This window comes from Cyprinodon tularosa, unplaced genomic scaffold, assembly GCF_016077235.1.
Source record: "Cyprinodon tularosa strain WSP-4 unplaced genomic scaffold, ASM1607723v1 ctg28, whole genome shotgun sequence".
Taxonomy (NCBI): Eukaryota; Metazoa; Chordata; class Actinopteri; order Cyprinodontiformes; family Cyprinodontidae; genus Cyprinodon; species Cyprinodon tularosa.
The window spans coordinates 2,410,474-2,425,745 of record NW_024038985.1 but is presented as its reverse complement, the minus strand read 5'-3'; the positions used below and the strand labels follow the sequence as shown (position 1 = coordinate 2,425,745).

Genomic DNA, 15,272 nt, shown 5'->3' with positions numbered 1-15,272 from the left:
TGAGCTCTGCTAACATAATAGCCTGCTGCCCCTGAGATGAGTCACACAATAAGGAAGCTTTTCAAGGAAAACCTTTGCGATACACCGCCAGAAAACAAAACCTGGATAGCAGAAATATGTGAAAAGAAGTTGAGGACACAAAGGGAGAAGAAATTCAACTTCTGAAGGTGTTTTGACAAATAGAATCAGCAAAAATAATCAAAGCAGAATGTAAGAAAAGTCCTTTAGTTGCCGAGCTGGGGCAACATCTCATTTAGTGGCAATTACAATCATTTCTTTTGAACCTGCAAAGCACTAACGTGTGAGAAGTTTGGGGTTAACAGATATTAAAAAAATTCTGTGTGTGTGTAACGGAAAAATATCCAGGAAAGGTTTATTAGACAGAACGCCGCAGCTGAGCCAAATCAACTGGCAGGAAGGTTTTTAGACCATATGAGTTACTGCCTTCAACCTATATACGAGCAATAATACCCCTGATGATTGGAGGCAAAGAGAAGACATCCGGTAAAAACCTTCAACCTAAAAATATTGGCACTGCAGATGTGAGGTTGGTTTTATCAGGAGAAGCCCACGCATCACCACTTAGGTCTGGCTCACAGGGAGGTTGAAATAACCTGCCAGCATGCAGTGCCATGATTTCAGCAACTGGAGGTATTTTCAATAAATATACTAAGGTGGTTTTACTCCTGAAGTTCACTCGCTAAGTTTCAAAAACTAAGAGGGAATAAAGAAGCTGTGGTTCAGAAAGTTATACCAAATTGTTCTAAGCAGAGGTTATGACCAGTAATTCGTCTTCAGGGTATCTGATCACAGCGCATCGTTGTTTGTTAGAAATATGGGATTTTTTGAGGGATAATCTACAGATTGAATCATATTTGAGAAGATTGGATAACAAAGTATTTAGATGTTCAAAAACAAAACAAAAACAATAAATCTGATCTGAAAGATTATTTACATACTAATGACCACTTTTGCACAACTTGGTGTCGGATTTAAAACCTCTGGACTCCTCACTGTAGGACAGGAACGTATTGTTTGTGTAAAGTTGGAGCTAAAACAAGCTTTTAATAAATAAAAGCTACAATTTGTACACCATTGATGATTAAAACAAAGCCACTCTTTTAAAATATTCATTTAATTTTATGTTTTTGACAATATTAAGAGATTGTTCAGCAATTATTTCTCTCATTTTTTTCGTGTGTAATTTTTTTTTAATGAATTTTCTTTTAAAGCATAAATAAATGTAAGTTGGAAAGATATCCATCTGGAAACCTTCTGTTGAAGTAATTTTGGGAAGGGGCGAAAATACTGGTTAGCTGATTGGCCTATGTTGGTGATAGACGGGCCAAATAAACCAATCAGATCAATGAAGCATATGACGTACTAACAGAGCGACGACGAAAACACAACCACAAGCCAGGCTATTCTTGGCGAAACCAGTGGGAGAAGAGCAAAAACATCTTTTCCTCTGAGAAAAGCCTCCAGAGCAGAAGAAATACTCTGTAATTCCGATAAAACTTGCTCGATAGCCACGCTAACGCTAGCTTCATCGGCTGAAGCCGCCATGCTCCTTAGACTGAACTGTCGCGTTTCGTGTTGCGTCACACCTCAACCCGCCTCAAAGCCAACGCTGATTGGACGTACGTTTGGTGAACGGCTCCAAATTTTCTTTAACGGAGAGTCTCCAGACTGATCTGCGAGTGAAACCTTGAAAGCTCGCGAGATCAGGATGGTCTCACGAGGCTACAACATCTCTTGTTCTAAAAAGAAAAAAGCTCCATGATAGTGTAGCTAATGTCAGTTCAAGGCACTTCAAATTTCAAATGAATCTTTAGAAGCAAAGAGTAAAAGAAAAAAACACAACTAATATTTTCTTTCACTAATAAAACTCTACTTACTTGTGTTATTTATGCTTAATACATTTGTGTCTCTTATGGTCTGATGCATAACTTTTAAATTCTATCTGATCTTATTTAGTCCATTTCTTGTATACGAGGTTCATAAGTGGCACTAAATTATTCTGTGTTTTGTTTTTTCTAAGAATTATTGTAAGCAAGGGGAAATAAAAAGGCAGCAGCCCCACAGGGAACTATGTTAATCATTTAAGGTATTTCTAATCAGAGTAAGCCAGTCTTCACTGCAGACTTCTTGATCTGAGGCAAAGGAGCTGCATAACAACCTGCATTGATAGGTATCCCCTTTAATCCAATCAGATGGCATAATCAAGCACAATGCCTGTGATTTCTACCAGCCTTGTGAGATTTGTTCCAATTGAGCGGTCTGTCAGAGAGCCTTTGATTGCATTTGGAGCCCAGACTGATTTCTGAATTGAAGCATAAAGTAATGTTTTCTATCTGCACCCTTTGGAGATTCATACCCTCAAATGTTCCCTGGTTCTGGAAGACCCAGATAAAAATGTCCTGTTTTCAAAGAGGCCTACATTTTGATCGCCTGTGTTTATTTGTTTCCGTGGGCACTGCTCCCATGTTTTTCAAATCATGAAAGATGAAGCATGATCTATGATTTCCCTCTTGAATGACACATGCTGTTCCAGAAAGGAGGTTAGATTTTCTACTTGTGGGCATTATTATCATGTTAATTGGGTCTATTAATTATTTATTTAAAAAATTTTTTTTATTTTGTTTTCTAGTTTCAGCTTGTCATTTTACTCAGTCGAAAGTTAAACATACCTAATTTAAACATAGTCCTTGCTAATATTATTGTACACTTCCTCAGTGTTGGGCACTAGAACTTACTTTGAAAAAGTAATTTGTTATAGTTACTAGTAACCTCCCCCAAAAAGTAACTGAGTTAGTAACTGAGTTACTCCACAATAAAAGTAACTAGTTACTAGTAAAAGTAACTATTGGGTTACTTTTGCGAGTGTATGAAATTAATAACTGGGTATGTCTAATTCTGAAATCCTGTGTTTGGGTTGTTAAAGATACTGCAACTCTATCTATCTATCTATCTATCTATCTATCTATCTATCTATCTATCTATCTATCTATCTATCTATCTATCTATCCATCTATCCATCTATCCATCCATCCATCCATCCATCCATCCATCCATCCATCCATCCATCCATCCATCCTTCTCCCTTTCTCCATATAGGCTATCATTTGATCGTTCACGCTCTCCATAGTTCTCCTGTGGCACGAGCACAGGACTGTTACGCGCCTTTATAAAACACTGAAACACTGAAAAAAGTAATTAAACTGCTTTTGGCATTTACTTAATCATATTTAATTACTTTAACACAATCGTTACATGTTAGTAGGGAAGTACATAAAACTATTATTTTAAAGTAACTAAATATAATTAAGAAAATGCCAAAAGCGGTTGCATAATTTTGTCCAGCAAACAGACACCTGCAGGCCAGACAGTAATCTGGATCTGCTCATGTTAGTGAGTCAATACCTGCTGCAGAAAACTCAACTAGGTAAAGGATGGGCTGCTTGGTCAAACCAACAATATGTTTACCTGAGGGAGTCTAGATAAGGTATTTAAATCTAAGCAAGGCGGAGGTAGTATCATGGTAATGGTCAGCTTTTCTTTTAACCTTCAAATAGGTCTGCAACTAATGATTCTTCTTTGAATTGATTAATCTGTTGATCATTTCTTTGATTGTTTTTCAATTAATAATTTATTAGCAGAATTTTTACGAAATTAAACCAGGTGAAACTAAAACTTTTCCTGTTCTGGATAGGACATGTCGACAGAAGAAGAAAGCTTTTCTTTTCATCTTAAATAAAAAGCATTTAGATATTTTTTTTCACTATTTTGGTCTAATTGCTGCTCAAGAATTGGTGGATATATCACCTAAATGCATATTTTACAGTCTCTATAATCCAGTTAACGATTAATCTACTACAATTAATATTAGGATTACTTTTAATAATCAATTAATCCAGATTAATCCGATTGTTTAAGCCCTACCTTCAATTTCTTCAATTTGGACACCATTTGGTGCTCCAGCACATTTAAATCCAAAATATACATCTAAAATGGAACAAGCTAAAGAATTAAATAAAATGGGAAAGACAGCAATGGGCAGATGTTAATAATGATCAAACTCTTAAAACTAATATGAATCATTTCTACTTTCCTGTACAAAGTAGATGTTAAAAAGCATTTAAAGCAGTTAACCTAGTCGACGAGGTATCTTTGAATAACAGTGCTGGTTGCCTGACAAAAAGCTTTTTGAATCATAATTGAACCTCACTATTATGAGACATTTCTCTAATAGTAGCTGCTTGCTCTGATAAAAAGGGGAACATTACAAAAGTCTCGGACTCCAATTTGTCCCCTGATTTCTATTCTACTCACATCCTTCCAGAGACGCATTTACAAAATCTAAAATTCCTAATTTCTAGTTATTTCTAGTGAATGATGTCCCAGCTCCAGCAAATTCTGTTAGCTGCCCATCATTCATGGCAAATATCATTTCTATACCCTGTATACAGTAAGGAATAAAGTCTTATGTGATGACAAAGTTGTGCCTGATAGGCCTGACTTTAACATTAAATAAATAAATTTAAACAAACCTGATTGTTTCTAAATGAGATCAGAATAAAGGCTCCATTGGGATTCTGTAGTTTAACATGAGGGACTGTGGTGAGTGCATTACCATCACATAATTAGACAGATGGGGTTAGACAGTTTATTTCTCAAAAAGTGTTCCTGATGTAACAACTCTCTATAAATATATAACCATATAGTTTTTTAAAATCTCTGAGTTCTAAGAAGATTAATCAACAGTTTGGGGCTCAGTTTCACTTGAGAGCACCTTCAATGCATAACAGTCAAAGACCCCAAATGCAGCCACATCAATACACATATTATTCACCACCAAACTTAGCAGCAAACATGGTGGATAATACTTGCAGAGGTATGTTTTACGATAATCATTTGATCAGTTCTCACAGCAGATTGGGGTATTTGTTTTACATTATGCACTAAAATTTATACCATATTAGCTTTATCTATAAAGTACTTTAAAGACCTATACAGCAGCAATATGCTTTACACAAATAAATAGTAATCATAATATTAAGATGCTAATACAAACTGATTGAAATTGAACAATGTTTTCAATTCTTTTATCTAAAATATATATATATTTTTATGTTTCTTTGAATGACTCTGTAAATTAAACTTAGCTTTGGTATCATAATGCTTTTTCCAATTTTGTAGTATTTGAATTACTTGTGTGGATTCATCATTTTCTTTAATGGTACTTTGTAAACTTTCATGCACAACTGTATAAAGCTGAAATGTTATGTTTCTCAGTTTTCGGTTTTCTGTTATCAGTTGTTTTGTTTTTATTTTCCATAATATTCTAGCGTTCTTTAGTTACTCTCTGTTGCCCCCTTGTGATTGTTTTCTTTCCCCTTGGATTCCCTCCTGCCAGTTCCACCCACACCTGCTCCTCATTCAGCTCGTTAGTCCATGCTTTTGTTTTGTTCTCCTTAAATACTCCACCTCTGCAGTCACTCAGTGCTGGTTCCTTCTCTATGCTGTACTCATCTACCAGGCTCATCTCCCCGTGGCTCCTCAGGCTTGTTTTTCCCCTGATGTCTCCATGGTTTTTGGTTTGTTAAACTTTTTAGTTAGATTTCTGGATTCGTACCTCTGTTTCCTTGTTCTTCTATTAAACCTGTCAGAACTATCTCTGCTTCTCTCGGCTCTGCATCTGGGTCCTTAAGCAACCTAACCACCCACTGTTGACATGAACATGCACTTTCAAGATGTTGGTTAAAAAAAAAAATGATAGCATCAAAAACCCACAAAGCTGAGGATGCATACCTTCTGACCTCCATGGTTATAGAGAGACAGAAGGTTGTAGTGTCTGACCAAATGTGTTTTTCTGCAGTCGATTAATCTAAGTAGTTTCAACTTTGCTCTCTTTAATGAAAAGATGCAGGAATTTATTGATTTATTTGATCGTAACTCATTCACCGCAGGATCAGTGATAAGGTGTGCAGTTTTTATGCAGAACATAGAACAGAATCAGTTTCTCCAAAATGTAGGATCTGGTCTCCAAATTCTTGAGTCAACTCATTACAGACTCTGAAGGAGATGTTGGAAGTTTGCTGCAGCTGGGGTCATTTTAGTCGACCCCAGATGCAGCAAATCTAGACACAGAGTACCAGACATATTCACCCCTTAGGGGCCTGGAGAGTCACTCAGGCAGCACACACAACATGCCAGGATTCCCAACTTGAAAAAATTCTGAATTAAACCATGATTCATTTTCCTTGTATCCTGAAGATGGTTTCAGCTGGCTTCACCATTTTATAAAGGTGACCAACTTCCAGATGGACCATGTTCACTGGAGCATAAAAGCTGCAGACACATCTACACATTTTATTTTCTTAACATAATCTGTGTGTCGAGCATAAACCAACCTTAAGGACAATTCATCAACACAAAGTTATTGTGGAAATAGGTTTGAAGGATCCCAAGGCTTCTTAGGCATTGATGAGACTATTTCCGGTCAGGTTTTCTTATTGGCTTTCATGTTTGCAGGCTGCTGCTCTTTAGCAAACATACTGTATCAAAAGCTGTGCTCTGTTTTGGCAACCCTGGAAATTCTTACATGAAAAGCTCAGGAACCAGGAAGTAAACATAGGCCTCACCTCCACCAGAATAGTTCTGTACCATGAGGTTTGAAAGGAGAAAAACTGAACAAAGACTCTGTTAATAGAGAGGACTGAAAGTTTATAGGAAATATTACTTTTGCCCTTGATAAAAAATTAAAATGTTTATGGTTAGTTTATAGCAAATTCCTTACTCATTGCTCCTTTGAATGTGTAAAGGATTACCTTTTTTAGGCTTTCAGTTCTGGATGGCTTATCTTAAAGTTTTGCTCACCTAACACCACTGTAGAAGCTTGTTTCTGGCTAGTTCTTTTCTCTTGCTGGACATGCATAGTTCTAGTGTTTTTGCAGCCAGTGAGAATTAGTTTCAACCATTCGTGGTTACATATATTTTAAATGTATGCGTTGCAGACAGATTGTAAACAAAGCCGTGCACTAGGGCAATGGTGCTCATGCATGCACACTTGATAAGCATTTCCCCTTAGAAGAGGAAGTAGGAAGTAACATTGGCTTTTCTTCCCAACATTTCCAGAAAAAAAAATAAATAAATAAATCATCCACTAAACCTTTAAATAGTCGTTACAGTATGGTGTAAAATTTTTGCACTTACCTTTTTTACCCTTGTATAACCTTACTGAATAAAAAAAAACAGAAAAATACTTCATCGTACCTCACGTGGAACATTCATTCAACCCGATACTGGTTACTAGTCCAAGACTGAGTCCCACAATAAGAATATACAGAAGCAGGAAACATTCAAGCACAGGGTGATACTATACCTTGACTAGCTTCAGGGTTCGGGGTGGAGGTGAAGATGGTGGTGGAGGTGGTAGTGATGATAGTTGTGGTGGGTTTAGGGGTGGTGGTGGGAGCATCTAGATGAGAGGACAAACGCATGTCAAACACAGGGTGGGACAGGGGAAGTATAACAGTCATAAAGTCTCTGTGAAGTGATACTATCTGCAACTGATTAACATCCAGCAGCTCACTGTGTGGAACAATGTGTGAGATTTACAGGCCTGTTGCAGATATGATGAAGGCCCAGCATGATGGAGAAACTGCAGGGCATCGTCTTATCTCCCAGGAACTGAGATCATCTCAGATCATCTCCGTCAAACAAAAGGTGTAATGTTACCATAAAGTATTATGTAAATTATGAAATGTTAGAAGAGTTCTACATGCAGTGGATCTTCAACATACAAAGGATCTGTACCGTGAACACATCTCTGGTAGTATTTCACTTTTTTGAGACATGAAAAGCCTTAAATGGGACTTTAATGTGTAGAGTTCAACAGAAGCACCTTTTTATACACAGGTATAAACAGCTGTTCTGGGGGTTAAAGCTAAATCCTACTGTAAGGTTGGAGATGTTGCAAAAATACTAACATATTGTTGAACATATAGAAGCAATTTCTGATTTGATTTCAGGACATCAGATATCCTTGCAGGACTTTATTTCTGACTTTCTTTTTAGTTTTTCAGCCATAGTTTTCACATGGAGCAGGTAAACACCTGTCGTTCACTGTTAAATTGAAAAAAAAAAAGAATACATTATTTGGTTTTTGGTTTTTTTCCAGTGTTTTATTGCATTTACACTTTCACAAGTATAGTGAGCAATGGAATTAACTCTCTGCATTTAACCCATCCCCTTAGGGAGCAGTAACCTGACTCCGCCAGATGGATTTGCTCCGCATATCCATCTGGAAACCTTCCGTAGAAGTAATTTTGGGAAGGGGTGAAAATACTGGTTAGCTAATTGGCCTATGTTGGTGATAGACGGGCCAAATAAACCAATCAGATCAACGAAGCATATGACGTGACAGAGCGACGACGAAGAGGAGCCAATTGATAGATCAAACTCTTGCCGAAACCAGTCGGGAGAAGAGCAAAAACATCTTTTCCTCTGAGAAAGGCCTCCAGAGCAGTGTTTTGCTCTTCTTTCAGTGAAGAAATACTCTGTAATTCCGATAAAACTTGCTCGATAGCCACGCTAACGCTAGTTTCATCGGCTGAAGCCGCCATGTTCTTTAGACTGAACTGTCGCGCTTCTCGTTGCGTCACACCTCAACCCGCCTCAAAGCCAACGCTGATTGGACGTTCGTTTGGTGAACGGCTCCAAATTTTCTTCAACGGAGGGTCTCCAGACTGATCTGCGAGTGAAACCTTGAAAGCTCACGAGATCAGGATGGTCTCACGAGGCTAAGGGAGCAGTGGGCTGCCATTGTGCGGCGCCTATGTAGCAGTGTGGGGGTTAACGGTCTTGCCCAGAGTGGCAGTCCGTGGGAGTGGACTGGAACTCACAACCACTCCCCAAAGCAGGCATTAGCGTGAAGGGTCTTACCCAAGGAGCCACACTGGCAGCTCATTCCCCCCAGCTGGGATACAAACCCAGGCCTCCTATTTGCAGGATAGGTGACTTACCACTTGAGCTATCCACCTCACTGTCAGTACTGCAGTGAGTTCAAAGATAAGCACAAATTCAACAGCCAAATTAAAGAATCAGAAGTCGATCTGTGGGATCACCTATAGAGGGCTTTGGAGAGGACATGGCCTTAAAAATCAAACAATTTTGAACAAATTTTGCAGATAGATTTGGAAAATATTTCAAAAGAATGGCAATAGCCTCCCACAAAAAGACTAAATAGAAGAAAATAAAAAAAAATTGAATAAAAAAGGTGCTCCAATTGAGCATGTGTGCAACTCTCTGCACACTTACAGTAGGGTTGTTGCAGCTTTTTCCATTTTTTCTGTTCACAGACTTGTATGCTTTTCACCTGATTGGCATCATACATAGCTGAGAGTTGCATTTGAGCCGAAATATGTCTCACAGTTATTTTGGTCTTATTTGTCAAAACGTTGTGTCATTTTTAGAAAGGATGTGTTCACATTTTAGGTCCACTGTATGTTGAATAATGAAGTATGGATGTACCTGTGGGCTTGTGTCTTTAACAAGACAATGAGTGGGGGAAAATGCATACATGGAAATATAACCACATGACACTCCATGGAAACAGAAGGTGGTGAGTAAAACAAACAAATGAGCAGCTTTAGCCAGGGTTGATGAACAAAACCTTCTGACTGGAGCCCATTTTCCCCTCACAGCTTTTTCCTTTTTACTTCATTAGTCGGGTTAGACTCCCCACCCTGACAGTGACCAGTGGGAGGTATCAAAGTGACATTTTTTTTTTCCATCCAAGTGGCCGGGCTGCATTGATATGAAGCAGCCGGCGGTGCTGCTTGCTTAGAGACCTCCCATGCTGCTCTGATTGCCTGAGAATGGACTGAGGAAAAAAAAAATAAAGTAATTTGTGGCTGTTGATAAGGAGGAAAGCTGGTCCACACCTTAATGAAATAAGGTGTTATAAGAAGGTGAGGAGAGGAAATGTGTACAGACAGAGACAGGAGGAGAGGAAAGTCAATGAAATGGAAAAACTGTTGGGTTTAACAGTCTGAGAGGCTGAAAAATGAAGCTAATGCAAGAGTGTCAAAAACTAATATAGGGAATATATTATACCATTTAGTTTAAATCTTATTAATTCGTAATATTTTGCATTCATGCGGCTGGGGAAGCTTTCTATACTACAGGCATAATGGATTATAATAAGAGAAAGCTCTTTTCCTGTTACAGAAAATGCATAACAAAGATTTCAATTCTACCATCTTTTTCTCGAAACCTGATTAATGTTGGACATCCATTTTAGTTTATCAACAGATATCTTAACATATTTGCTTCCTCCCCCTCTCCCTCCCTTCTTTCTGTTAGTGCCACCACCTACAAAACACACTTTACAGAAGGTTTAACTACTAACCCGTAACAGTACATTTCACTGTTCCATTCATCCAAGAAACTCGTTTAGGTGCATCTCACCATCCCTAACCTCTCTTCTTCCCAACCAGGTGCTACGATGGTTGAACCAAGGTACATACAGTAGTAACCATTCAAGATTTCCCCACATTCCTTGATGGGCCCTTGGCTGATCCCTTACATTTCATTTTTAAACATCAATCTCTGTACTAAAATATTATTTCTGTCATGGTTTGTGGACATTAAGGTCTAAAGAGAAGCATAATCTCCTGGTCAGACCCTGTAATTCAGTGAAAGGGTGGAGTCAGAGTAAAAAAATATGCAAGAGGGGGTCACTCCAGCAGCTGGAAGTAGGAGATTTAGATAGACATCTTCTACTTCAGTACTGTAAAAATAAACTTAGCAAAACTTTTGCATCTTAAAGAAATGATCAAATGATAAAATGATCAGTTTCTCTTTTTTGATTCCAAGTGTTTTTAAGCCTGTCTGCATTGTTCTGAGTCCACATAATGTAAAGTGAAAGGTTGCAATTAGCAAGGCAATAGGCACGTTTCTAGTGAATACAGCGAACCGAGAGCAACGATGAACCAATGAGGTGCACAAAGGGAAATTTGCAGGAGTTGAAAAATCTGACTTTTTGTAAATATCCACATCTCAAAAACCAGTAAGGGACTAGATGTTGGGACTAGATGTTGCTGTGGTGTTGGGAGACTGAGTTCAGCAGAGACAAGTTTTTTGTATTCAAAAGGGAAGATGGAGAAAATAATGTTGACAAAGTCGTGAAATAGCAGTGATTTTAAACCTTATTTGAGCTGTGCGGAACCTGTTCATTTATTAGAGGACTTACGACATACACTATTTTCAAAACGTATCTAAAAAATTGGCTTTTAACACATCAGTCATGTCAACATTAGTTGAACATGAGTTGTTTATCATTAAGAAGCCATGCTGCCACTTGTGTCTCTGCTGTGTGTATGTATTAATGTTTATAAATGTGTATGTATGTATGTATGTATGTATGTATGTATGTATATGTATATATATTTATATGCACATAGTTTTAATGTTTTATTCTATTTTATGAACCTCTGTAGTCCAGCGAACACTTATTCTGTATTTTTAAACCAGTTTTGAGGAGTTATAGTTGTTTTTATTTGTTTTTATATTTGTATTTTTCATTGTAGCATGCTTACTGTTGTGTTTTTTTTAGGTAGACAATTTTAAGATCTGTCCAGGGACAACAGATGAAAAATAGCCTTTTGGCTAATTCTGGTGCATTTGCAGGAATGCTTTTTAATGTACACTGTCCCTATCAAATAAAAAAATAAATTAATTAAATAAATTAGTGTTTCTAAGCAGGTTTTAATTTCGGCCTTTCATTTGTGTGTTCAGTTCTTTCAGATAATGACGCATATCAGCCAGGTATGCCAGCTTTGCACACCACTCATCACTTGCAAGCGGCTTAGAGTAATCGGACCTTTCGTTTGTCAGTTAAGTTCCTCTTGCAATTCGTACAGACGGGCTAGCACTTTGCTGCGCGATAGCCACTGGACCTCTATGTGGAACAATAACATTTAATGTTTCACTCTCAGTTCTTTACACAAGACCCAAATAATAATAATAATAATAAGTAACATCTCAAAGGTCTCCATCACTATGTGCACAACATTATCCAACACAGGCAGCTAGCTATTTCTTTAGTCGCATCAGGGCCAAGCTTGTCATTTACAATGGCTTTAAAAGCTGGCAGATGTTTCTGCCACAGTGGGTGAGTTTTTTGATCTAGCTACGAGTTCAGCAACAAGTTAGCAAGCTTTAAAGGCTCTCTCGTTTACCTTTGTGGTTTTTCTCAAAAAAGTTGCCTAGTTCTCACAGTTTTTATGTAAGCGTACAGAATAGTCCATCGGCTTGTTTTGAATGGAAGGGTGTTTTGTTTGGAGATGGCGATTAAGCTTGCTTGGCACCATGGCGCTATTGGTTCGCTTCTCACCACACACCAAGTGCAGTGGAGTTGGTGGTGTCGCATCCCTCCCTGTCTTGTCCTCTTTTTTTTGTTGACCACTCATACTAGGACCTTCATGCTGGTCAGAATTTTCTCCAAGGCCCTGTTTGGCATTTGCATTTTCCCTTCTCACAAGCTTCTCCATCGCTGTCACTTGCTCAGATCCCAAACTGCCACTGTCACTCTGTTGTCCTTACAGGCATGTATCCCCCTCTGCTGCCACCCACTGAAATAGATAAGCATTACATTGTCTGCCACCCTTAATTACAGTACAGGCAACCGACAATGGTTAATTAGGTGATAATAGATAGTTTCCCATAGCACACCTGGTGATCTTTCACGGCACACTGGTTGAAAATCCCTGTAAAGGGAATTGTAGGGGGTTTAAAAAAAAGCAGTTTTAATCCAGCCCTAGAAGGACTGTTAAATAATTCATCAATCATCTTCCTCCCCTACAGTAGCTCCAGCGCAGACAGACAGACAGCCACCTCCTATCCCCTGATTTGGTGCCGTCTTCCAGGTGGACTTCTTTAATACAACCTCCTTAAAAGTCTTGCTGCTAACATCCAGAGCTAGCCCCAGTAAGTCTTAACCACTACCCAGTTTTAGTGCTCCCTCTCTGGACTCCGATCTACCACTATCCTTTGATCTTCTGCTGTTGTTCCTTATCTTACAGTAGCAGCCATTCAAAATGGCAGTTCCCAGTCAAACACCAGCCGAATGGCAGCCCACTTCTCAGCAACTCCCAGCAAAATCCCCTCCAAGTTCCAGCCACCGGAGTGACCCCCTTTTGCATATTTTCTTACTCTCACTACACCCTTTCACTGAATTACAGGGTTTGACCAGGAGCCAATGCTTCTCTTTGGATTTTGATGTTCACAAATCCCGACAGAAACAATATTTTAGTACAAAGATTGATGTATAAAAAGGAATTATATTGGACCATTCAAGGATCAGCCAAGGACCCATCAAGGAAGGTGGGGAAATTTTGAATGGCTACTCCAGTATAAATATCTTTCTTCAAATTAAATTAGTTGAAATCTAAATGTTTGGTTTTAAAAAATATTCTTAAACAACGATGAGCTTAAATAAATATTTAGTTTTTCAAGTAAATATTTTGTTTGTGAAATTATAATTTAACATCAAGCACAGAAATCAGTGAAATAAATATTCAGTTAGGAAATGAATATTTAGTTCTAAATCTAAAAATTTACCTAAATCTTTAGTTTGAAGGAAAATATTACTTTTGCAAAATAAAATATTAGCTTGGAACTAAATATTTAGATCATAACTAAATATTGAATCCAAATATTTAGTTTGTATCCTAAATATTTAGCCTCAAAAATCAATACAAACAACAAGCTAATGTTTAGTTTGTAAATAAAAGTTTAGTTTTGAAATTTGATATTTATAATATAATGATAATATGAGTTTTAAGCCCCATTTTTTGCCGGGTAACTTTGTTATTTCAGATTTTAGCTATGTTGGTGTATACGTTAACTATTGTTGCATTGGAGCTGTTGTGGCACCATAAGCCTCTTAAAGTTTCCTCTTTCTCCTGTGTTATCTCCAAAGCTTATGTGCATATCTTTACTGGAGCTGAGAATAGTATTATAGGCCACACTAAGTGGGTTGGAGAAGATGGATGTGTGAATATCTTCTCTAGAGAGAAGAGGAAAAACATTTTTTGTTTTAGCTCTGCATGCATTATTTTCTGTGATGAAGGGAAATTATAATCAAACTACTTTTTATGTCTATTAGATTTTAAGCTCAAAAGGCTCTAAATATAACCACCTAGACGTGAATAGATATTGTTTTGATTCACTTTGATAACTTTACTGAAGATATTTACAAGGTTACTAAACATTTTTATTTCACTACAAAACTTCACACTTTTTTAAATTACTACAATTAGTTCTGCTGCTTTTTTGGCTCTTTGAACTTTTGTGTAATTACACTGAAATACTAGAACAGTAATTAGGATTTGGTATCAACTGGTTAAATGGAAAAAAACAACAAAACAACAATGATAGAAAGTTGTCTTTTTACAATCATGAGGTAGGACTATGCTAATGTGTTTCTCATAAAAATAACAGTTTTGGCAGTTGGTTAGACATTTAGACCAAATTTAAGAACTACAGCCAAAGTTAACCCTGATAATTAAATGTTTAGAGACCAAACAGATGGGAAAAGGCCTTTTAATTATTTGAGAGTGTTAATTCATTTAAAAAGTAGAGAGAAATACCAAAGGAATGTTATATAAAATATTAAAATCAAGGGTTGATAAGAAGAACAATAGACAATGTATGAAAATCAATTTAAATCAAAGGGGGAAAGCAGAGTATTTACAGAGCATTATTTAACATTTATCCTTGAAAAAAGGGGAAAAAGGCTTATTTTGGCTAAAATAATAATAATAAAAAAAGAAAATGTGACCTAATTAGTTAAAAAAGAAAGCATTAAGAAACCAAATAATCAATCAGTTTTATCTGATACAATGAAACTGGTTTACATTCCAGACATGAAATTGATGCTTTTTTTGAGTGACTATCTATAAATAGTTATATAAATACAACGTGTGTTTTTTTTTGTTTTTTTTTTAAATGAAAACAGATCTAAAAACTTTCCATCAAATTTTTATTAGAAGAATAACAAAAGTAGCACAGCTGTTAATAACTTCCCTGGAGCTTCAGAGGCTGTACATGATTTAAAAGCAGTCTTCCTTTAGGGAAAAATATGTTTTCAGTTAATGACAAATTCACAATTGTTATTTTTTAAAATATTAGAGTTTATGCTCTTTTATGAAGTAAATTAGGAAATTCAAATAGGAGGCAGAGAGGAGCATGTAGCCCCTTAGATC

General features: G+C 37.1%; 1 protein-coding gene across 1 annotated transcript in view; it reads right to left on the bottom strand.

Annotated features, from left to right (window-relative positions):
* Positions 1–7,384: 7,384 nt before the first annotated feature.
* Positions 7,385–15,272, bottom strand: part of LOC119786802 (cell adhesion molecule 1-like) — a gene marked incomplete at its 3' end in the record, with an annotated part of 539,389 nt that continues 531,501 nt past the window's right edge. Inside the window, exon 9 of the mRNA XM_038290356.1 lies at positions 7,385–7,480. Coding sequence (XP_038146284.1) covers positions 7,385–7,480 — 96 coding nt within the window. The remainder of the gene's footprint in view (positions 7,481–15,272) is intronic.